A 23,607-nucleotide genomic window follows, 5' to 3' on the forward strand; every position below is an offset into this window, starting at 1 on the left:
ATATAACAATAAATAAACTGTAAGCACACAAATACAGCCACTTGGGTGACAGGAAACAGCCGATTACCTCCACATACATTTTTCGGGGTCACCTTGTCATTTTTGTTCTAAGTGAAGATGTAGCCTCAGGCGGCCTCCACCAGGCATTGCACCCAACTTTAAGCGAAGTTTAAAAAATGGCGTAGAATGTTGAGTGTGCGTATCAGGCCACCTGCGTATCTTCGGAAGCCGCGTTGTGTAAGTCTGCATTTTTGCATCGCACCGGGCTGAGTAAAAGACCGTGCTGAAGTCCTATAAATTACGCACGGTCACTTAGGGGAGTTAAAAATATTGAAAACCAGCACAACTGCACCAGAAACATACTACATATTTTGTCGCCGCAAGATGATTTTAAATGCGAACTTCTGATGCGCTGTAAAGAAAGGCTCGAGGGGATGCTTGTAGCGCGACAAAAAACACAAGGGACAGAGACGAACGGGACAAGGGACAAGTCTCTGTCCCTTGTGTTTTTTGTCGCGCTACAAGCATCCCCTCGAGCAGTATGAACCAACTCGCCCAGCAAAATGTTTTAGTAAAGAAAGGCGCTGCATTGCAAAGAGCCATCAGTGACCGCTTTCTCACTGCGACTCATTTTTCCAGGAGTTTCAACTCTGAGAAATCCGAGCATAAAGCCCTGGGACACTTGTGGCCTTTATAAAACTGGAGAGTCTTTGAATATAATGGGACCCGAACGCGGCACGTTTCACACACAAAGCGAATGCACAATATATCGCTCATGTTTTACAGCACAGCTGTTAAGTGCCCGTTCCTGGATGTCGCGTCGTAATAGGATAATAGGATGCCGTCGTCAGTGTAACCAGTGGATGTGTTGCCATGCACTGTGCTAGGAGGAAGGAATGTGCGCGGTGCAGGGGGGCCATGCACTAACTTTCACCGACCGAGGAGAGGGCCGTCAGCCGCGCTGCGCTTCTAGAACGGCGGAGTAGAGAGCAGACAAATGACAAATGACTATGTGTGGAAAACTATAAAAAGAGCGCCCTAGAATTATATAAGTTCGCTCTTATAATCACTACAACAAGTTATCATAAAATAAAAATACCTCAACAGCTGTCGCTGAATCTGGTGTTAACCAGCGGTAATTGTCCTGTGAATTTTTTTATCGGTGTTTCCTATTACCCCTCCCCCTACTGCACGACCCCCGGCAGATTGCGGTAAGTCTTCAAAAGCAATAAAAATCCATGGCTGTTACAAAACAAATAATGCAGGAAGTCAGCACTGCAGAAAGAGTTGCTCACGCGGCAACTTGACGAAATGAGGTTGACAGTTAGGGCGCTTCTGAACAAGCTTTGGATCCTTTAAAAAAATTGCAGCGCTATCAAATAACAAGATTAGAATTCGCGCACCTAATCGTAATCTTGCAACCCAAATGGACCATACAAAAAATATCCTCTGACTTGCGCAACATGGCTCTGAACAAGTACTGTCGGCCGCGGAAGTAAGCAACAACGTGCTACTTGCTTTTAGAAGTTTGGTTCGAACAGCTTGAAATGGAAATTTGAAGGAACGTTCTGCGCACCTCCGCTCGCACGAAGCTCGCGTACTGTTTTCAGCAGTCAACTTAGGCGAAAAACGTTTCTAAAAGGCTCTTGACATATACGAGCAGGTATTTTTGGGGTTCAAAATGAGCCAATTCCACATTGACATGAATGATGAAGAATATCGAGGCATTTTGCAATAAGTTATTTAGACTTTCAAAATAAGCTGCCAAAAAGTTACAAAGAAAATATATAGTTAAACCTCGTTATAACGAAGTTTAAGGGGTCAAGGGATCACTTCGTTATAACCGCAGCTTCGTTATTGCCCGTGTTGACCGAGCTTCTAAGGGGAATGGTCATTCTCACTGAGGCGGACACCCTCGCACTTCATAGGTTGTCGGCGAAACCAAGAAAGACAAAAGGTGTGATCGCCCGTTTTGTGAGGCAGGATCTTCGAGACGCTTGGCTGCAGAAAAGGGTGGTTCTTAAGGAAAAAGGCGACTCAGTGTACATCACAGAAAACATGACCAACTATTCGAGTGTTGTTGCAAACCACAAAAGAGTGGGCTAAACAGGCTGGCTTTGCATATGTGTGGCACGTCAACAGGAAAATTTTGGTGCGTAGAAGGAGTGGCGATGGCGTTAAGGTTATCAAGAGCGTAAGTGACCTCTCCACACTTGTTAGCTAAATGCCTTTTCGTGTAGTCGGAAACCCGTGACCCTTATCTTGAAATGGCGCACCTAGGGCACGTTACCTTAGAAGAACTCTTAAGAGAGCTTGGTGGTCAGACACAAGGTTATCTTCGTTGTTTTCACTTAAATGCACAGTCTGTATTCAACAAGGTTGCTGAACTAGAATCCTTATTTAAAAAGCTTGAGAATTGTTTTGATGTTCTGATGATAACAGAGACATGGCAAACAAGCAGTTGTGACACTTTTGACCTTCCTAATATGACAACTTTTTCTGTTAGTAGAACTACTCGTCGCGGTGGTGGTGTGTCTGTGCTAGTAAGCTCTCTGTTACAGCCTGCCTCGCTTTCAGAATTCTCTTGTGTCACAGATAATTTTGAGATTATTTGTCTGCAAATCAAAGACGCTGTAATTGCAACTTGTTATCGCCCTCCGGATGGTTCTGTCCTTGAATTTTTTCTGTTTTTAGATAATTTATTGTCATTTGTTAACCAAAACAGATACAATGTGATACTTGCCGGTGATTTTAATGTTGATTTGAGTAGCAATAGTATGAAGAAAACAGATTTTGAAAATGTATTGCTATCTAATGGCTGTATAAACCATATTGTTTCTCCCACACGACTAACGTCGTCCACGCAAACAATTCTAGATTTAGTAATAACAAATTATGATGCTAACCTTGTCAGTTCCGGTGTTCTTACTTACCCTACTAGTGATCACTTGCCTGTGTTTTGTAGCATAAATTTTAGTACTCGGGGAAACTTCCACCATAAAGTGTTTAATCTTTTTCAGCCTGTTACACCTACCCTCTTAGAAGCTTTTTATCATGAGTGGGAAACAGTTTGTTGTAACAACGTCCTTCTGGCAACAAATGCGAACGTAGCTTATGATGGCTTTTTGAGTTTGTTTCTCTCGGTATACCAACGTCACTTCGTATTCCAACGCCACACGGGTAATAAGAGATGTCGAGAACCTTGGGTGACAAAGTACCTATTGAAGAAGATTGAAAAGAAAGAACGTCTGTTTAAAACATTTATGCGAACTCGTACAGCAACTGATCTCGCTAGGTTCAAAAAATTTCGTAATGACTTACTAAGCAGCTAAGAAAAGCAAGAGAACTCTACTATCAGAATATGTTCGGTTCCAACGTAAAGCGCACTGAGTTAATGTGGAATAACTTAAATGCACTGAAGGGTCGGAGCGAGAAAAAACAGATAGTTGAAGAAGTTTTTCACGAAGGACAATTATTAAAAGGAGAAGAAATGGTAAATATTTTTAATGACTACTTTGTTAACAAAGATTTTACTAAAAACCAGACAACATCATAAAAAACTTTAGGGCAGAAAAACTCTAGCACAATATTTTTTGAACCAACAGATGGAAATGTAGTGTGTTCTTTTTTTTTAGTTTAAATAATTCTCATAGTGTTGATGCAGATGGTATACAAATAAGACCTGTCAAGTATGTGATACGTATAATCAGCCCCATTCTAGCGCATATTTTTAATCTCTGCATTTCTACAGCTGTTTTTCCAAAAAAAATGCAAGTCGCCCGTGTGATAGCCTTATATAAGAAAGGTGATAAAAATGATGTATCTAACTACAGACCGGTGTCAATTCTTCCTGCCTTTTCGAAAGGTCTCGAGAAAATCATCCTAGATCGAATATCGCGCTTCTCCAACAAGCATAATATAATAACTACTTCGCAATATGGCTTTAGAAGGGACAGGTCTACAGAGCTGGCGCTGTTGGACCATAAGGAATATATTCTAAAACATTTTGAAGAGAAATGTATTGTTATCGGTATTTTTGTTGATTTTAGCCAAGCTTTCGATTATATTAGTCATACTATCCTTTTTGAAAAACTGCATCATCAATGGTATCCGGGGACATGTTTTGGCCCTGCTCCAAAGTTATCTATCAAATAGATTTCAATATGTCGACATAAATGGTTTCATTTCTCACAGAAAAAAAATAATTTCAGGAGTCCCACAGGGTAGCATTTTAGGCCCTGTCCTATTTAATTTGTACATTACCGATATTGTACACATCTGCTCAGATACCAAGTTCGTTATATATGCCGACGACACGAGTGCTTTGGTGCCATCACGTTCTGAAGCTGAAGGAATTACTAAAGCAAATATTTTTCTGCGCAAATTGGACTCGTGGATTTCCAGCAATCAATTAAAACTTAACGCAAACAAAACAAAGGTGGTAATTTTTCGACCAAAAAGTAAACAAATTTTGTTACAAGGAACCGTAATGTTTAGATCCGCAGCCATTGATGTGGTAGATACTGTCAAGGTGTTAGGGGTATATTTTACTTCAACTTTACAATGGAATGATCATGTAAACAGTCTAATAAGCAAACTGAGCTGCATAACTGGAATTTTTAATCGCAACCGCTATACTCTTCCAAAAAAAGTTAAACTAATGGTCTATAACGCTCTCTTTGTTTCCGACCTAAACTACTCTCATTTAGTCTGGGGAACATCAACAAAAACTAATCTGTTGAAGCTTGAAAGGCTACAGAAAAAAATAGTACGAATAATTGAAAACGTTGAATACACAGCGCCTTCTTTAGATATCTTTGCTTCGCTTAATTTATTTAAAGTAAGAAATATTTATGAATACAAATTATGCAGGCAGTACCGTTTAAGTGTCCAACGAGAGAGTACTGTTTTTACTGAAATGGCAGAACTAAAACCCAATTATCCCATCTACAGCACCAGAACTCCAGAACGATGGAAAGATCCAAAATGTCGTACTGCCTATGGACAACAAACACTCGGGTATAACCTTCCGCGATTATTGAATGCTGCAGAAAAAGAAGGCGCTGATGTATCCAATATGTCTCTTCCAAATATGTACAAATATTTTGCTACTCATACTCTTTTTTGTGAATGAACGCACAGGTCTATCTTTATGTTCAATTACATTGCATTGTTTACTTTTCAAAAAAAAATGTTTTTCCAGGAGTCCAAACCCAGTGTTCTATTGAAACTCTTATTTAGGCTTATTTTATTTTGTGATGCGATATAGTGCTGTTTATTTTTTTTCTCCTCTTTGCAACAAAAAAAAATGTGACTGTCTATTGTCCCGCTCTGCTGCTGTATGCACTGTAAGGGGGCGGAGGATTTTTCAAGCCACAAATGTACGGCTTTTCCCTCCGCCTCCTTCCACTTCTTTGTGGAGAATAAAACTTGTATGTATGTATGTATGTATGTATGTATGTATGTATGTATGTATGTATGTATGTATGTATGTATGTATGTATGTATGTATGTATGTATGTATGTATGTATGTATGTATGTATGTATGTATGTATGTATGTATGTATGTATGTATGTATGTATGTATGTATGTATGTATGTATGTATGTATGTATGTATGTATGTATGTATGTATGTATGTATGTATGTATGTATGTATGTATGTATGTATGTATGTATGTATGTATGTATGTATGTATGTATGTATGTATGTATGTATGTATGTATGTATGTATGTATGTATATCCAATATTTCTCTATAAACCGTTTCGTTATAACGAGGGTCGACTCTATTACGAGGGTGGTTTCGAATTAATATCTATATACATCATTTGGCTATTATATAATATAGCATAACTCGCACATCGATATCTTGTTGCAAACATGGTATTTCCTGATCTCCACGTCCTACACAGCAAAAGGAAAACCAGCGCAGACTTGTGCTTTCATCTCAGGGGTAAACCTAAAAATAAGAAAGGCACATTTCACTTCTATTGCCCATAGCGAACCTTGTTGATTGAAAGCAACCTTGTCGCGGTTTGTTTAGGTGAGCAGGGCTCTCTGCGAGGAACAGAAGGTAAATTTGGCTTCCACCAGATTGTTTCTCTTAAATTAAAGCAACCTTGGAAAGGATGCGGTGCGCTGGATCGCTGGTTATGGCGTTCGGTTACTGAGCCGGAGGACCCACGCCCAGTACCGGCCGCTGCGGTCGCAATTCTTCGATGGAGGCATAATACAAAAGGCGCTTGTATACTCTGCGATGTTAGCGCTCAGTAATTACACCGTGATGCCTATATAAAACCGAAGCCCTCCTCTATCGCGCCCCTTATAGCCCATGCGTCGCTTCAGGATGCCAAACCCCATATTGTGCAATTATTTTGCAACCTGGGCTCCACTAGCTGGAGCCACTATCTAATAAGCACGCCAGTCTCATTATTCTATTCTCTGTTCAGGATGTTAAAAATACTGCAGCGAAATATTCTCATTTCATGGTTCCCTAAAATTCTCTGGAAGGAATTCATCCAGGGCTTCAAAGAAAATCCTTTCCCATAACGAAAAAAGGCACGTCCTTTATAATGATCCACATTAATTATCGCCACGACCTATTTCTTCGCACCAGCTTATTTCTACCGCAAAGTGTGCCGCACAAGCAGAGTAGCCCGCTCTGAACTAAGTATTCATACGACAAATCCAAATCGCCAGCACAGCGGGGCGTTTTTGAAATACGTGAGATTGTAATAATGCTAGAAAGAGAACATCACATCATTGTTCGGTGAACTTGACTGATATTTACTAGTCGGAAACAACTTAAGTGTGTAGCGAGGCTCCGCCCACATTCAGGACAGACGCTCAGAATTCCTCCGCGACAAAAAAAGTAGTCCGTCGGCGAAACTTTTCTTGAACCAAAACAAGATGCTTATCAAAGGGAAAAAAACATAAGCTCTCGAATTTTTATGTTCGGCTTGTCTAATATAGTCAAACATTAAACAGCTGAGTTCGTTTACTGCTGCAAATTGCCAGCGGAGTAATAAAGGACACCGCGGGCCGTTGCCCAGTGCAGCCAAATGCTGCTTCTAGTGCGAAACTAATATTTCACTAGCAATCCTGAAAAAAAGGCGAGGTTTGTCTAAACCCTTTCAGCTACCTGAATAGACAAAATATATATTGCCGCCACTTGCTTTCAAGCACATCAAAACAAATCAAATCCTTTTATTCAGCATTTTTTTCCATAATAAGCCAGGAAGAAACACTGAGACAGGAACAAAAAGCTACTATCCTAGTAGCTTGACGGGGTTCCTGCCCCTGTCTAGGCATGGGTAGCAGACAACAGGCACTTATGTACAAAACTTAAATAACGCCATAATCATACACGCGCTCAAACACAACATCGCATAAGCCATTTACAGGTCAGATTAACAACAACAATAAGACAGAAAACATAAAAAGGATAGAACATTCAAATGCACATTTGTGTCAAATACAGTCTTAGCCACTCGGGAATCATAAAAAAAATAGCAGAGTTACATGCTTTGAGATATGAGGTATTCTTTCCATTTTTTCTTTGAGATGTTACATATGTCAATATTATTTGCTTCCAATAGATTAAGGTACTTCGGTATGTGGTACTGTAGTCTGTGTAGGCCATAATTTGAGCGTGAAAAGGGAATTGACCAGAATTCTCTTTTTCTAATGGGATAGGGTGCTTCTGGATTTTTCCTGAGGTTACAAAGCTTTATAAAAGTGACGCTGTCATCTATTATGGCTTTTTGTATTTCATAATGAGGATAAATTGGTGGGCATGCTGTAAAGGAAGCAAGCACATTAAAGGAGGAAAATAGTACTTGTGTATGGGCATCATAGGGAGCATTTGCTACGTGACGAATGGCTTTCTTCTGCAGCAGAAGCAATTTGTTTATGTTGCGTTGGCTTGTGTCAGCCCAGATAAGGCTACAATAATTGATATGGGGGAGAAACAAAGTATTATAAAGCATAAGTTTAATTTTCACTGGAAGCATGTGCCGGAACCGAGAAAGCAAACCCGTAGCTTTCGCTAGCTTCCCTGCCACATGGTCCACGTGCGTATTCCACCTTAAGTTTTGATTAAAGATTACCCCTAAGCTTTTAACTTCACTTGCTAGTTTTATTTCCTCTGATCCAAGCTACATGTTGAGATCCCTAGTAATATTTTTTTGCACAGGCGGAAATAACAGAGCTTTTGTTTTGCTATTATTGATTTCTAAACCGTTTGATTTAGTACACTGAAGCAATTTCATTAGTGTTGTATTTTCGGAAACATTTAAATCGTTTAAGTCATTCGACTGGAAGAAAAGGCTAGTGTCATCTGCATATATAATGAAATATGCATGTCTGCTAATATTTATTATACCATTTATATAGATGTTAAATAGTATCGGTCCCAATCCGCTGCCCTGTGGTACCCCTGCAGCAATATTTAGTACACTAGAACGCCATTCATTAATTACAACACACTGCTTACGATGATTAAGATATTGCCACGTGCCTAGCGCCGCGCGACAGCCTTGTTTGGTGCCGACGACGACGAAGCGGTTGTTGTGGGCACGAGCGGCGCGCTGGTGCTTGTCTCTGTGACTCTGTGATCGGAACGGCAAGCCGACCTTATTCTCTGGTCCTCGGCAACGTGTACCTTCCCTGTGACTTCAGTCGTGACACTGGTGGAGGTGCCATTGATGATCCCTTCTCCTGCGGACGATCCTACGCGGCCGCCTCTCGTGACCACTCCTGTTCATCGTACCAGCCGACGGCTCCGAGGCTTGCCCCCCGAGGCCTTCGCTCTTGACGAAGAGACCCTAGCTGTGGCAACGACACCGCCCGCCCGTACCATGACTGTCCCTTCCACCCCTTCGTCCTGTCTCATCCTTCAGACCCCACGCACCCCTAAACCATTTCACGGTGAGCAGTTTGAAGACGCCGAGGACTGGCTAGCTCACTACGAAATGGTCGCGACGTTTAACGGCTGGGACGACGCTGCGAAAATGCGGAACGTCTACTTCAGCCTTGAAGACGCTGCTCGGACATGGTTCGAGAACCGCGAGGCCACATTCTCTACGTGGCCGGCCTTCCGAAGCCAGCTCCTCGGTACGTACGCCAACAGTGACCGCCGAGAGAATGCCGAGCGTGCCCTAACCTCTCGAGTTCAGCGTCAGAACGAAGGGGTCGCAATGTACGTTGAAGACGTCAAGCGCCTTTGCCATCGCGCCGACCCGTCCATGAGTGAGGAAAAGAAGGTGCGGCACCTGATGCACGGCGTCAAAGAACAGCTTTTTTCCGGCCTCGTGAGGAACCCGCCCACCACCGTCGCCGCGTTTCTGGCTGAAGCTGTGACCATGGAGAAACTGCTACAGCAGCGATGCAGCCAGTACGGTCGGCCGCTGAATTGCATCTCCACACTACCGCCGTCTGACCGAACCGACTACAATCCCGGGGAAGATATGAGCTCCCTTCGCGACCTCATTCGCACCGTGGTTCGCGAGCAGCTCCAGCAACTTCATGGATCATTTACTCCTGGTGCAGCTTCCCTGGCCAGCATCATCCGTGAGGAGGTCCAGAACGCACTCACGCCACCGACAAGTACAGTCGTTCCACCACCACCCCCGGGCCCCACCCAGCGGATGACTTATGCTGATGTCACACGCCGCCCAGCCTTGCTACCTACCTCTTCGCCTTACACGCAACCTCAGGTCGCTGTGCACGCTGCGGAACCGCTGCCCCTTTGGGCATATCGGCGCCAGGCGCCCCGGAAGACTGATCTCTGGCGCGCTCCAGATAACCGCCCCACTGTGGCGAAGCAGGTCACCTCTACCGGCAGTGCCCTTATCGTCAGATGGGCCTTAGAGGATTTTCCCCCGACAGCCCTCGTCCACGGCCTGGTCAGCGGCCTCAGGATATCGCCGAGTACGTCACCCGCCAGCGTAGTCTGCCACATTCTCCTCGTTGCGAGTCGCGCTCGCCTTCGCCTCGTCGCTCTTCGCCTTCTGGGCCACGGTATACCGCTGGACGCCATGGTTCCTCGAGCCCTCATCGGGAAAACTAGCTCCGGCGACCTTTGGGGGCGAGGCCGCCGCACACCGATTCGCCGTAAAGCTTCCACCGCCGCACCGCTCGATTCGCCCCGACGTCGAACGCCGAATTCCGGTCCAGTTTTCGCCGCACAGACCAGATCGCCCCGACGTCGTCCGCATCGCCGACCAGTTATCACCGCCGTGTCGCTTAAATTGTCCCGACGCCGACCACCCAACCGCCGTCTAGCTTCCGCCGCCACACCGCTCACTTCACTCCGAACCGACGTCGACAGGCCCTGGTCTTGGCCGGGTCTCCCTGGACATCCCTATTATCGTCGACACGAAGGAGGTCAGCGCTTTAGTTGATACGGGAGCCGATTATTCTATCCTTAGCGGGCGGCTTACAAGGACACTGAAAAAGGTGGTGACGCCATGGAACGGACCAGACATACGGACGGCAGGCGGACATGTGGTTGCACCACTGGGTACGTGTACAGCCCGGGTTACGGTGCGAGGCTGCACATTTGTTGCGACTTTTCTTGTTCTACGCGAATGCTCTCCTGATGTTATTCTTGGCATCGACTTCCTTCGTGAGCACGGTGCCACTATAGATCTCCCGAACCGCTTGGTGACGTTTTCCGCCAAACTGGCCACTGAAAGGCATGAGTACCGCGGGTCCCACTCCACGCTGCGAGTCGCCGATGATAGCCTCACAGTGCCACCACGCGCCAGCATCCTCGCCAGAGTTACTTGTGAGGAGCCACATCACGGCCTCCGGGTTGTTGAGCCTAATGTGTCCCTCCCACACGCCTTGGGAGTTTCTGTGGCAAGAGGTCTTTGTTTCCTTCGTGGAAGAGAGACGGAGGTGCTTGTCACCAATTTCTCCAATGAACATCGACATCTGTTCCGTGGCACTGTCATCGCTTACGTCGACCATCTGCACGAAGTCGCCGAATGTTTTGCTTCAGAGGAAGCTACGCCTAGCACTGAACCGGATGATGCCGTACACGCTGTCGACATCAATTCTAGCCTTTCCTCCGTTGAAAAGAGGCAACTCCAAGATCTATTGCTGGAGTTTCGTGTGTGCTTCACGTCTTCATCTAAAGTGCAGCAAACGTTGGTCATTAAACAACGGATTATCACGCATGAAGGCACTCGACCCATCCATCAGCAGCCCTATCGTGTGTCTCCTCGGGAGTGAGACGCTATCCAACAGCAAGTCAAGGAGATGCTCGCCGATGGCGTCATTCAACCTTCAAGCAGCCCATGGTCGTCGCCTGTAGTCCTCGTTAAAAAGAATGACGGAACACTTCGTTTCTGCGTTGACTATCGGAAACTTAACAGTATGACAAAGAAGGACGTCTATCCGCTGCCACGGATTGACGACTCTCTCGACCGACTTCGCCGAGCCAAGTACTTCTCCTCCATTGACCTCAGGAGTGGTTATTGGCAAATTGAAGTTGATCAGAGGGACCGTGAACAAACTGCCTTCGTAACACCAGATGGGCTCTATGAATTCCGCGTCCTCCCATTCGGGCTCTGCTGTGCTCCTGCCACCTTCCAGCGGATGATGGACACTGTGCTCACAGGTCTTAAGTGGCAGACATGCCTTGGTTATCTCGACGACGTGATAATTTTTTCACCGACGTTCACAGAACACCTGCGCCGCCTGAGAACTGTTCTCGAAGCTGTCCGGTCTGCCAACCTTTCTCTCAAGCCTCAAAAGTGCCACTTCGGGTTCACCGAATTGAAGTTTCTTGGGCACATCGTGAGTGCTGATGGCATCAGAGCTGACCCTGAGAAACTTGCTGCCGTTGCTGCCTTTCCCGTCCCCGCCCACAAAAAAGCAGTCCGATGGTTTTTGGGGCTGTGCTCCTATTATCGTCGCTTTATCAAACAGTTTGCACAGATGGCCAGCCCTCTGACTCTCCTAACTCGAGATGACGCATCATTTTCCTGGGGCGCCGAGCAGCAGATGGCTTTCGACGAGTTACGACGCCGGCTCCAGTCACCCCCGATCCTGGCACATTTCGACGATGATGCCGACACGGAGTTACACACGGATGCGAGCAACGTCGGCCTTGGTGCCGTTCTAGTTCAGCACCAATACGGGGTCGAGAAAGTAATTGCCTACGCCAGCCGTGCACTTTCCCGTGCTGAGTGTAACTATTCCACCACTGAAAAAAGAATGTTTGGCGGTAGTATGGGCCGCTGCCAAGTTCCGCCCGTACCTTTATGGCCGACCGTTTCGTGTCATCACTGACCATCACTCCTTGTGTTGGCTGAAAAACTTAAAGGACCCTTGTGGCCGCTTAGCACGTTGGGCATTGCGCCTGCAGTAGTTCGATTTCGATGTTATTTATAAGTCTGGCCGGAAGCACACCGATGCTGATAGCCTGTCCCGCGCGCCCGTCGGCCCTCCTTTGTCAGATGCCACCGACGACGATAGCTTCCTCGGAGCAGTCACTACGTCCGATCTCGCCTCCAAACAGCGTGCCGACGAGGAGCTGCGACTGATTATTGACCATCTTGAAGGTGGGCATCCTACAATACCCCGGTATCTTGCTCGGGGGTTGTCGTCGTATTGCCTCCGCAATGGGGTTCTTTATAAGAAGAATTCTACGTCGAGTGCGAAAACATACCTGCTAGTCATACCGGCTGATCTAAGGCACGAAATCCTCCTGGCCTGCCACGACGAACCAACTTCAGGGCATCTTGGCTTTACACGCACCCTAAACCGAGTCCGGCAGAACTATTACTGGTCACATCTTTCTCCGAGCGTTAGACGTTACGTACAGACTTGTCGACAATGCCAGCGGCGAAAAAACCCACGCTCAAGCCATCCGGTATGTTACAATCTATTGAACCACCCCTCACACCCTTCGAGCAAGTGGGCATGGACCTTTTAGGCCCATTTCCTTTATCCTCGAACGGACACAAGTGGATCGTAGTCGCCACAGACTACTTAACACGCTACGCGGAAACGAAGGCCCTTGCCCGAGGTACTGCCGGCGAAGTTGCTCGATTCTTTATGAACGACATTGTGCTCAGACACGGTGCACCGTCGACCATCATTACTGACCGAGGAAAGGCGTTTACAGCTCAGCTACTGCGGGACACCTTAACTCTCAGCCATACCGAGCATCGCGCAACAACAGCGTATCACCCACAGACAAATGGATTAACGGAACGACTAAACAAAACTTTGGCGGACATGATCTCAATGTACATCGACGTCGAACATAAAATGTGGGACGAGATCCTGCCGTATGTCACCTTCGCCAACAATACGGCGCCGCAGGAAACCACGAAGTTTACGCCGTTCCGTCTTGTATATGGCAGGGAGGCCCGCACGATGTTGGACGCGATGCTCCCGTGCGGAGAAGAAGCGGTCGAACCCGATGCCGCCCATTTCGCAGAACAGGCCGAGCAAGCCCGTCAGCTGGCCCGCCTGCACATCAAGGAGCAGCATGCCACCGACGCTCGCCACTATAACCTCCGGCGCAGGGATGTCCACTACGAACCAGGGGACCAAGTGTGGGTGTGGACCCCCGTGCGCCGCAAAGGCTTGAGCGAGAAACTACTCCACCGCTATTTCGGACCCTATAAAGTCCTGCGCCGCTTAAACAACGTTAATTACGAAGTCATTCCAGATGGAACTGTGACCGTCAGTGTTCGACGCCAGCGGCCTGAAATTGTGCATGCGGTGCGCTTAAAGCCATACTTTTCGGGCTACTGAGCGCTTCCTGCAAGTGAAACCTTGCGTTATTGTACAGTTCACCTAATTTTTTTTTCTTCCTCTCACCTTGTCATCGGGACGATGTTTTCTTTCACGGGGGGGGGGAATAATGCCACGTGCCAAGCGCCGCGCGACAGCCTTGTTTGGTGCCGACGACAACGAAGCGGTTGTTGTGGGCACGAGCGGCGCGCTGGTGCTTGTCTCTGTGACTCTGTGATCGGAACGGCAAGCCGACCTTATTCCAGTGCTGTGGCATGTTGCAAGTTGCGCGTCCGCGCCGTAAGTGTCGCCACGGTCGGAACGATTGCAGCGATCCTGGTATCTGGCAGCAAACGCGGCTGGAGTCAAGCCTAATAAAAAGTAAAATTTCTCGACCATAGTAGACAACACAAACATGCTTATGAATGAAAATATAACCAGTCGTAAGCATTAAAAATAGTATATCAAAGAAATAAATTGCGAAAATGACACAACGCGTCTGCGCCGCCAGTGCCGCCGCGGGCAACGCTGCAGCGCAGTGGCAGCAGACGACAGCGACCGGCGCAAGCATAGCGAAACTACGCGAGCGACTGCCGACGCGACGTGCGCACTGGACCAGCGTGATTACCGTCCTCAGCGTCATGTCGCATATGTATTGTTGCGCGAAGTGGTGCAGCACATCCGGCAAGAGTGGAGAACATCTCTTCAGATTACCTTCTGACCACAGGTATTTATGAATTCACTGACTATCGTATCCCTCTTTGCATAGCCGTTGGCGACCGTTGTGCCTTTGTTTTGACCGCCCTTGGTCGTTACCATTTGAAATTGCCGACGGAATAGAACTAGTTTTACCTGGCGCTGTTTACTGCAGTGGCTTTGGTTTTGCGAGATGAGTTTGATAAGTACGTTTAAGGACATTAAAGCAAAATTAAGGGAAGGTGCTGCAGTTTGAGATGGCCCAACAGCCGTTGCCTCTCGTAAGCGTGGGACCGTTAGTTACCTTGCTTGCTTGTTCGCATGTGTGTGTGTGTGTGTGTCTGACTCACTGACTTTTCTCGCTGCCTTTAAAAGCTTATTCCCCGCAGATTCCGGTGCCCTCAGAGTGTATTTTAAATATGAATATTCTAACTTCTGTGCCTATAGCGTCGTCAGCGGAGTAATTGTAATGCTCAGTTTGGCTGTTTCTTTACGGAGTTCAGCGCGCTTGAATATTATTTCTTGCGTGTTCGTGCATGGTTTCTGCAGCAGTGATGCACGTCACATAAATTATCGAGCTGTTCAGACTAACACCACTAGTGTTGGACACCGCGCTGAAAGTCCATTGCACGCCGTGAGCCGCATATAGAAAGTCCGCCGGTCTTGTTTTTCTTACTTTTACCGGAGCTTTTCCTCGCGATATCCGCGCTCAACCACCCATGTACTCCGTGGAAGCGTTTCTCGAAACTATTGCCTACCGTAGTGCTGCCGCTCCAGCATTGTAAATTTCGCTCCACACTCCACCCCGGCTGTCCTCTACGCTGCTCGCTCGCGGGGCGCACGACTGACCTTGGAGGGCTCTGAACTCTCCGCATTATTCCCATCTCCTCACATATGTCTCTTATCTCGCGCCTTGTCCTTGACAGCTTTTGGGAAGCTCGCAAATAGTTTCGCCTAGTACGCCGGAAACGCTCGTTTCCGGCGGGTGGGTGAGGGGAAGGCGAAGGTCGCTTTCTTCTTGTCTGTGTCTTTTTTGGGACATTTCCCTTGCTTAAGCACTTTTTTCCCCTTCTTCTGGACCCATGCTATTTGCCTGCACCTTCAGTTTCTTGAAAGAGCAGTGTTTCCTGTTGATGTTCTGCTCACATCCCTTTCACACTTCCCATTTGATCACAGTGAAAGCAAAAGATGAAAAACTGTGCCTACTGGTTCATTTACCTGCTGTTCTTAATCCAGACTTCAAATTTGTGGGCAAGCAGCTGTCTGCCATAGCATAGCTACATTGGCACTTGTGTTTAATGGAGGAATTAGAAAAGAACGAATCATGGGTGGTGGTTAGTATGCAGTTACCTAGAGAAAAGTGTGAGTGGAATAATTGCTATGATCAGATAGAGCTTAAGTCTGCAGTGAAGCTCTGTCCCCATTTCTATCTGCTGCACAAAATTATGCCGCACCCAAAAAGCAGTTGGAACAAAGAACTAGTTATTGTTACCTAAACCAAAAGCAGATCACAAAAGAAAACATAAGCTCAAGAATTTTAAAGGTTCTGGCTTGTCGATCATAGCCAGACATTAAAAAGGTGATTTCATTCATCGTTTCGATTGGCCAGCATAGCAATAGACTAGCAGGCTGTGGCACATTGTTACAAACTGCTGTCTTATTTTGCTTGCATCCTGCCACAGTTGTTTTCACGCATATATGTTATATAATGTTCGTACCCCTTTGCTGTGTAAGGAGATGCTAATAAGCATTCCTGAAGTGAGGTATGCAAACCTTTAAAATGTATGAAATCATGTTATTTGGCTGTTTTTCAGATTCTCCATTTGGCTGAAATATGCCAATAGGCTTGAACTCCTGGAGACACCAAGGGAAAAGGTCTACAAAACATACAGGCTCTGCTCAAAGCACTTCACGAGGGATTGCTTCACTAGTGATGCCTGCACAAGGCTCACGCATGAAGCAGTCCCTTCCGTGAAGGTGCATGAGCCTCGTCTGAGAGCCTTGGTGCACCCGGGTAAGCAAAATTCCTCTCCCAGTAAATTCTTCCCAAGCTTGATCCCTCAGTGTATCCTGTGGCTTTTTTGTTGCAGATTTCTATGAAGGAGGTGCGGCACAAGGTGAGGGCACTATTTTCAGAAAAACCCATCCTGTAAATGTAAGACCAAAGGGAACAATTGCATTCATAGAGGCTAACTGCAAACATCACTTCCCGGGCACAAAACTTTCCTGCTTCAATGTCATGTGGCCATTGTTTCAGTTGCATCAGACTGCAGTTGTGTACCATGTTGTAGCTTAAATTTCTCTTAACCATATTAACAATCAGATGCTGGATAGTGCACTCCAGCAGCAGTGAGGAAAATAATTTTTACAACTCTATGTTTAGTATTCTTGTCATTATTACTTACTGTTCGCTGCGGTGAATAGAGGGCAGACTGCGCGAATTCACTCCAAAATAGCACACAGGGTCAAGAAAGAACACACACACGCACAAACTGCCAGCAGCTTATTGTGACACACGAGGCGGTAATTATACATGAAGTGGCCGCATATTGTGCAAGCATGGAGGGTAAACATTTTACCGGTTTCTAAGGTAAAAATGGTTCTTTGAGGAGCAACCCGCCAGGATATTTAGCGATGCACATGTCACTTAGGCTATCTGATTTCTTCCTGAATGATTTCGGGAATAAGTTTGCAAGCATTAATAGTGGTGACATTGCACGCTTCATAGATAGGTTTGCAGTTTGATTTGTATTTCCTACAATGCACATCAAGTGAATTTATGGCCTCGTGGTTCACAGTAAAGTGTTCGTTTGTGTGTTTTCATTCTTCTTCCTGTGTGCTGCTGTGCTATTTTGTATGTCGCGGTATATTGATCGCACAAATTTTTCCTTTTTAATCGTAACTGCCTACAAACTCACAAAAACGATTTAAGCCCAATTTAAGATCACACTAACTCCCAGCAAGAGAAACCGTTCCAAATAGAACATCAAGGCCATACTGTGCACTGAGCAGAAGGTGCTGCTATGCAGAGCTTGATTGGCTATCTTTTTTTCCTTGTTCGCATAGGCATTGAATCCGCTTCACCACTACAGTCCACTGCTGCACCAGTGGAAGTCATGCTTGGTCACGGTAAGTCTTCCTGCAATCTTGCATAGGAAAACATTCCTAATGTCTCACTACACCAGTTGGTTTGTTTTCCTTGGGAGTAACTAAGTGGTACCTATATTTCAGACTACTTGCCGTTGCCATCAACACTTGGGCTAAGCACAATTGCTGGTGCAGATTCTGCTGTCCATGACACAGGTAGGTGCACTAAGTCAGGATCTGTTTTACATTACAGCTTGAAATGAAGAACTTTTCATTTGGTTCAGGCTAACCCTGTAATGCAGTATTACTTATGCTGAGGGCTCTGTCATAGCACAAAAAAATAAACATATGTAATTACTTTGCTGGCTGATTTCTTTAGATTGGGAGTGTCTAAGCGGTCGTTTAATTGCAGACGACCCACACTCTTCACGTGCCCCGCAGCTCACTGATGTGCAGACTACGCCCCCTCCCCCAGCTGACGAAGAAGGTAGGTGCAATGCACTAATAGTGCAGTGATAATCTATGAAAATTCAACAATAGACTGCAGCACTATTGCTGCAGATTTGCACGTAATAAATTAACCCTCTGCAATAGCAGCAGTGTGCAATTATGTCGTGGTGTGCAATAATTAGGTGCACGTCGGCACATCTTACTGTATCACTACTTCGGATGCCAGACATTTGTTTCAGAAGAGAAGAAACAAGTGTTAACTTTATGCTCACCAACTAGTATTTCATATATTTTTCTGTGTGCATATGTATGAATGCATTGTTTACGTGGTGGACCCCTGTGCTATCTGTACAGAATTATATTTACAGGTAATTTTTCATTCAGCTCAATGAAAACATTGGATAGCCTTCTCAGGTACTTGTTCTTAAAATTGCTTCACTAGCCTGTTGCTTACCATTCACATACACGCTGCGTAGCCAGGCTAAAAATGTGCACCTGAGAATTAAAATACTTGGTTGAAGCCTCCCACAGTGTGTTTATTTATTTGACAGGTGCTGCCCAAAGCACACCCATCAGAGTGATTGCATCAGCATCATGGGACTCACCTGATTATGGTAAGTACTCAAGAAAACATTAGAATTTATTGCAAACTACAACCTTCCACTTCAATGAAAAAGTATGCATCGGTAACCTTGATATATTCATGATGGGTATCGGCAGGCCCGTAACAGCGTGTAGGTATCGCTTTACTGCACATAAATATTTCTGGTTTTTTCCATTTGCTTAACTCAAGCTTGTCATGAAAAATTGCTCTGAATATTAAGCAGGCAAAACACATGGATAACAATGAGATCCATTAACTATTACCCTGTCTGTATTACGAGCAACTAGTTTCCATTTAAGCGAGGCGTAAAGTTGGTCGCCAGAAAAAACTGTCCCTATCAGCGAGGATCATATTAACGGGGCACGACTGTATTCATCATTTCACACAAAAACATTGCCCTGCAAGTTTGGCAACCTGTAGCCCTGTGACTGCACCCTAATCTTGATTTTGTGAGGGATGTAGATGTAGGTCTCGCTCTGAGGCAAACATAAATATGCTTTTTTTATATATTTTTTGCAGCTGAAGCTGGTCCTAGTGGCCTCAGCGGTGCCAAAGAGAGTGTCAGACAGCCAGTGATGACACCAGCATCAGGAACGCCCAAGAGTCGGCGGAGGAAGGGCGCAGTTGTGTACACCCCTCGCACCAAAAAGCGCTTCGAGAAGTTGCATTCTCGAAGCGACAGGTACCGAAAGGCACTGAGTCGGATTAGGAAAAGGCACGACACAAGGCGAGTAACGCAGCAGGAGGCTCTCAACAAGCTTGAACCGCATTTGCCACAAGACCTTTTTGAATTGGTTAAAGCTCAAATCAGGCTCTGCTCATTTCCGAAATCCAAAAAGCACTGGTCAAAACAAATTAAACAATTCGCTCTCAATTTGTTCTTTCACTCTCCAAAAGCTTATCGCTTCCTCAGAGAAAAGCTCCATTTGCCACATGTGAGGACGCTAAGGCGCTGGCTGGCAGACATCCCAATGACACCTGGTATCATTCCAGGTGCCATGGATGCAATAGAATCAATTACAAAAGATTGGCCACTACAAGACAAAGCATGCTGTCTTTTATTCGATGAAATATCCTTGAAAAAAATTTGATGTATGATCAATCAAAAGATATTGTAATTGGCTTCACAGCTGATGGGAATACTAGGACTTCTCGTGTGGCAAACATAGCCCTTGTTATGGCGGTGTCTGGCATATCAAGAAGTTGGATGCAGCCAGTAGCCTTTGCAGCGTCCCACAATGCAACTTCAGTTCTTGCAATGCGCAAGCTGCTATTAGATTTAATTCAGCAGCTTCAAACCAAAGGTCTTCTGGTGAAAGCGGTCATTTGTGATCAAGGGTCGAACAATGTGAGTCTGTCAAGAATGCTCATCCATTCTATCCATGAACCATATTTTGTTGTCAACAACCGCAAAATATACTTCATGTTTGACACCCCACACCTAATCAAATGCACAAGAAATAATTTGCGACGACATAAGCTCACCATTGGCTCTGAGGTTGTTGACTGGACACACATCGAAACCCTTTACAAAAAAACTCGTCACATTGATCGGGCCTCCAAAACACCAGTTGAGCATCTCAAAAGCAGATTGGCAAAAAAACTAAAAGAGCAACACATCTACAGGATGCCCTTTGCTGACATGAGAGTGAAGTACGCCACACAAGTGTTCAGCGAATCCGTATCTGTGGCACTCCTCACTCTCATTGCCATTCAAGAGCTTCCTGTTGATGCAAAATTTACAGCAGAGTTCACGGAAAGGATGGATAAGCTTTTTGACTGCCTGAACAGTTCGGCCCTGAAAAAGCAGGACGACAAGTTGCGGTACGCAATGACAGAAGGCTCGGAACATCATGTCTTCCTTGAGTCGTGCATAGATTGGATCGCCCAATGGCATTTTGGTGGTCCTCTGGACAAGCAACCACACACCATCAAAGGTTGGCAGATTACAATCAAAGCCTTACTTCTGCTGTGGACAGATCTAAAGGCAGATTTCGATTACACTCATCTTTTCACTCGTCGGTTGCAGCAGGATCCGTTGGAAAATTTTTTTGCAATAGTTCGTCAAAAACATGGCTGCAATGAGACACCTAATGTGTACCAATTCGTGGCTGCTGTAAAACATATTTGGATTGGCCAACTTTTCAAACTTTCGCAAGGAAACTGCGAAGTGACAACACATGCGTTCCTCACCAACTTGGAGAGTGTTTCTGCAGTATTGTCACCAAGCAGCACTCCAAGCACAAGCCACAGCAGGCAGCAAGGCTCAGGTTCATCTGACTTGCAGGCGTCTTCACAAGATGCCCCTGACATAGTATACGAAAATGTTGTGTACCATGTTGCTGGCACTCTTGTGAAGAGCTTTCTTGACCAGAGAACCACAGAATGCACATGTGAGGGAACACTCCTTGCAGCAGACGGTGGCTCTCTCCATGGACGACACCAATTCTTTGCACTACTCAAGGAGAATGGTGTTCCCGAGCACCTTTTCCAGTCAATTGCCGCAACTTCTGAGGCATGTCTAAATTATATAAAGAAATTGGATTCGGCCTTCAGAAAAGAAATCTCTTGCTGTGCTCATTTGTCCAATGTGTCCAGGAATCTTGTTGAGAGGATGCCTAACCAGCAAGCTGTTTTCTGTTCATTAGGCTGCAAAATTAAATTCCTTAAATTATTCTGCCGCACAAGGCTGCATTGGCACCTTTCCTTTTTAAACAGGAGCATGACGTCAAAAACAAAACAGAGTGCTCCCGCCAGAAAGAGGCGCAAATTAGCCGGCTAAATTCATGAGGCACTGTGTTAGGATATTATTGTATTTGGATTTTTAATGCTGCCTACTTACTACACATGTGCTCTCTCTTTAACTTTTTGTTGTACTATTTATTTTTTATGTATATAAGTATTTATGTACCTGTTTATCCGTAATTCTGCTCCGATTGCACATATACTGTACTGACTGCTTTTGCTCCTGCTGCGTTACTTCTTTTACAAAGTACAAGTTTGCCTTCTAGAAGCCTTGTGTGCCTTGTTAGTATGAGCATTGCTATGACCATTGGTTCTCAAATTAATATTGCTGAATGCTAACAACTTACAAGAGGTGCTAGGGAAACCGTTTTGTTTTGGCTTCTCTTTCTTCCTGCGTGACAAGTATACAGGCTCAGTGCCCTTCAACGAATGCCAGAATTCAGTTAATGACTGGCTGTATGCTAACCATAGTTCTTATGATCAGTAACAGTGCCATTTGTGCAAAAAGTAAATTTGTGAAGCACACCATAATGTTGAAGCATACATCGATTCAGGTGCTCGCAAAAACCAAAAAGTGCTCTGCCGAACCCAGGAGTTCTTGTGGTATATAACTTGGCAACCTCTGGTCATGGCTTGCCCTCTGTTATGCTGCTGGGAAAATTGGTGATAGCTACAGTTCATTTCATACATAAGGTACAACACAGTGAAATGTACGAAAGTAATCAGCAAGAAAAAATGAAGGGAGGTATGTTATTCCGTGCTTGTTTTGTGGCCGAGTGGTCTGAGGACTGACAAAGCAACAGCGTGTCGTCAGCAATAACAGTGCATTTAATCAAGCTCATGACAAATGCGTCATGTAGTAAGCCTGTAGGCAAAGCATTCACCATGTTTCGCTCACCACAAGGAACGCACTACTTTTTGGTCATGGATGCAGGCAGCGCAAACAAGAGCGCTAGCTTTGACAGCATTGCACCTGATGTATGAAACAGAGAGCAGAACCCACAGGCAGCAAACGCGGACTGGCTCAGGTGCTCGGCTCTGTAACATTTAAGAGGGGTGTACGCATAAGATGAAAAATGTTTGACATGTTTGCTGGTGTCCAATACAAGCGTGCTCGAAATATGCTGCGGTGCTATTTGTAGTTGCTTTTTTTTTCCTTCTGGAAGTTGTAGCGTTTGGGGGTTTCACCTTTTGGAGCAACACATGGGTCATGAGGGGCACAATAGCAGCGGCCGGCGCATTACGCTGAACTGTGTGGCGTCCATAAGCGTTTGCAGATACTGTACAGTACACGGACCACTTGCAATTTACCATTCAGTAATATAATAACTGGACATTGTGGTAGATGCAGTATAACGCCACATAGAGAAACATTACTGGCCTGTTACGAACCCTGTGCGTTTTCATTTCTCAGATGAGTTATTTATACGCACGCATATTTTGTTACACCCCAATGTGTCATCGCAAGCTGAATTAATGACCTCCAATTACTGTTCGTCACCAGCCACGGCCACAACTGTTCAGAGAATTTTCATACAGTCGCTTCTCCACACAATTCTCGGCCTGCCCTGGTTGCATCTTCCTCCCCTTGGTATCTACAAAACAAAGAAACCAAAATAGGGCATGGCAGACGAGCTGTGTCCTAAAGCATGCAAGCCTGTAACTCATCTGCCAAGAGCTAAACGTGCCCAAGGTTACCTAAGTTCTTTTCATGGCATCTGTTTACTAAGTTATAGCACTGCAGCATATTATGTTGTCCTTAGTCTGATGCAACGAGTGAAAGGCTGAAACTTTTCGCTGCCCTTCTCTGTATGTGTGTATGCATAGCCACAGACAGATACATTTCAATACATCTCGGATGTTGTACTTCACTGCTGTTCATCTGAACCTGCACAAAAGCATATGCTACATGAATGTAGCACATGCTTATATGTACCGGACCTACCTTGATAGTACCTTACCTCTTTGTACCCTGTATATATTCTCTGTGCACTCGCTCATGTGTTCTAGGTTTCCATAATGGAATTTATTAATTTTGATTTTTAGAACGATTGTCACTGATATTGCAATGCCCAAGATGCCTAAAATCACTTTTGTACATCGATTGTCACTACTGATGTTTCCTTTAATAAACTGTTCTTTGGAGAAAACTATTTACGTTTTTGGTACTCGAGCGAGCGCCCTAAGCAGCTGCTAATCAGCCGCGCTGGCCGCGCCGCTCGCCACCATGCACCGTGCTGCCTCAACAGACACATCGAAATGCAAA

The 23,607-nt window shown here is 45.4% G+C and overlaps 1 protein-coding gene across 2 annotated transcripts; it reads left to right on the top strand.

Moving 5' to 3' along the window:
- The first annotated feature begins 14,032 nt into the window (after window positions 1-14,032).
- On the top strand, window positions 14,033-21,918 carry LOC144099575 (uncharacterized). Of its 2 annotated transcripts, none has more exons than XR_013307434.1 (8): window positions 14,033-14,486; window positions 16,270-16,469; window positions 16,546-16,572; window positions 17,522-17,584; window positions 17,687-17,758; window positions 17,955-18,029; window positions 18,524-18,606; window positions 19,116-19,201. XR_013307434.1 is itself a non-coding variant. In XM_077632995.1 (8 exons), exons 1-8 carry the CDS (start codon window positions 14,245-14,247, stop codon window positions 19,685-19,687), a joined length of 1,314 nt encoding a protein of 437 aa, XP_077489121.1. In that variant the 5' UTR covers window positions 14,033-14,244; the 3' UTR covers window positions 19,688-21,918. The 2 variants fall into 2 exon arrangements, 1 of the variants encoding a protein (XP_077489121.1); XM_077632995.1 differs by having other exon boundaries at window positions 18,544-18,606; window positions 19,116-21,918.
- Window positions 21,919-23,607: the final 1,689 nt, after the last annotated feature.

Source organism: Amblyomma americanum, chromosome 7 (genome assembly GCF_052857255.1).
Source record: "Amblyomma americanum isolate KBUSLIRL-KWMA chromosome 7, ASM5285725v1, whole genome shotgun sequence".
Classification (NCBI taxonomy): Eukaryota; Metazoa; Arthropoda; class Arachnida; order Ixodida; family Ixodidae; genus Amblyomma; species Amblyomma americanum.

What these genes read in the sequence shown, in the direction of transcription:
- LOC144099575 (XM_077632995.1), top strand. Translation starts at nt 14,245, where the DNA reads ATGACACAACGCGTCTGCGCCGCCAGTGCCGCCGCGGGCAACGCTGCA. An exon ending in GAGAGCCTTGGTGCACCCGG is followed by an intron (nt 16,470 to 16,545) that starts GTAAGCAAAATT and finishes TTTTTGTTGCAG; the next exon opens with ATTTCTATGAAGGAGGTGCG. An exon ending in TGAAGGAGGTGCGGCACAAG is followed by an intron (nt 16,573 to 17,521) that starts GTGAGGGCACTA and finishes TTGTTCGCATAG; the next exon opens with GCATTGAATCCGCTTCACCA.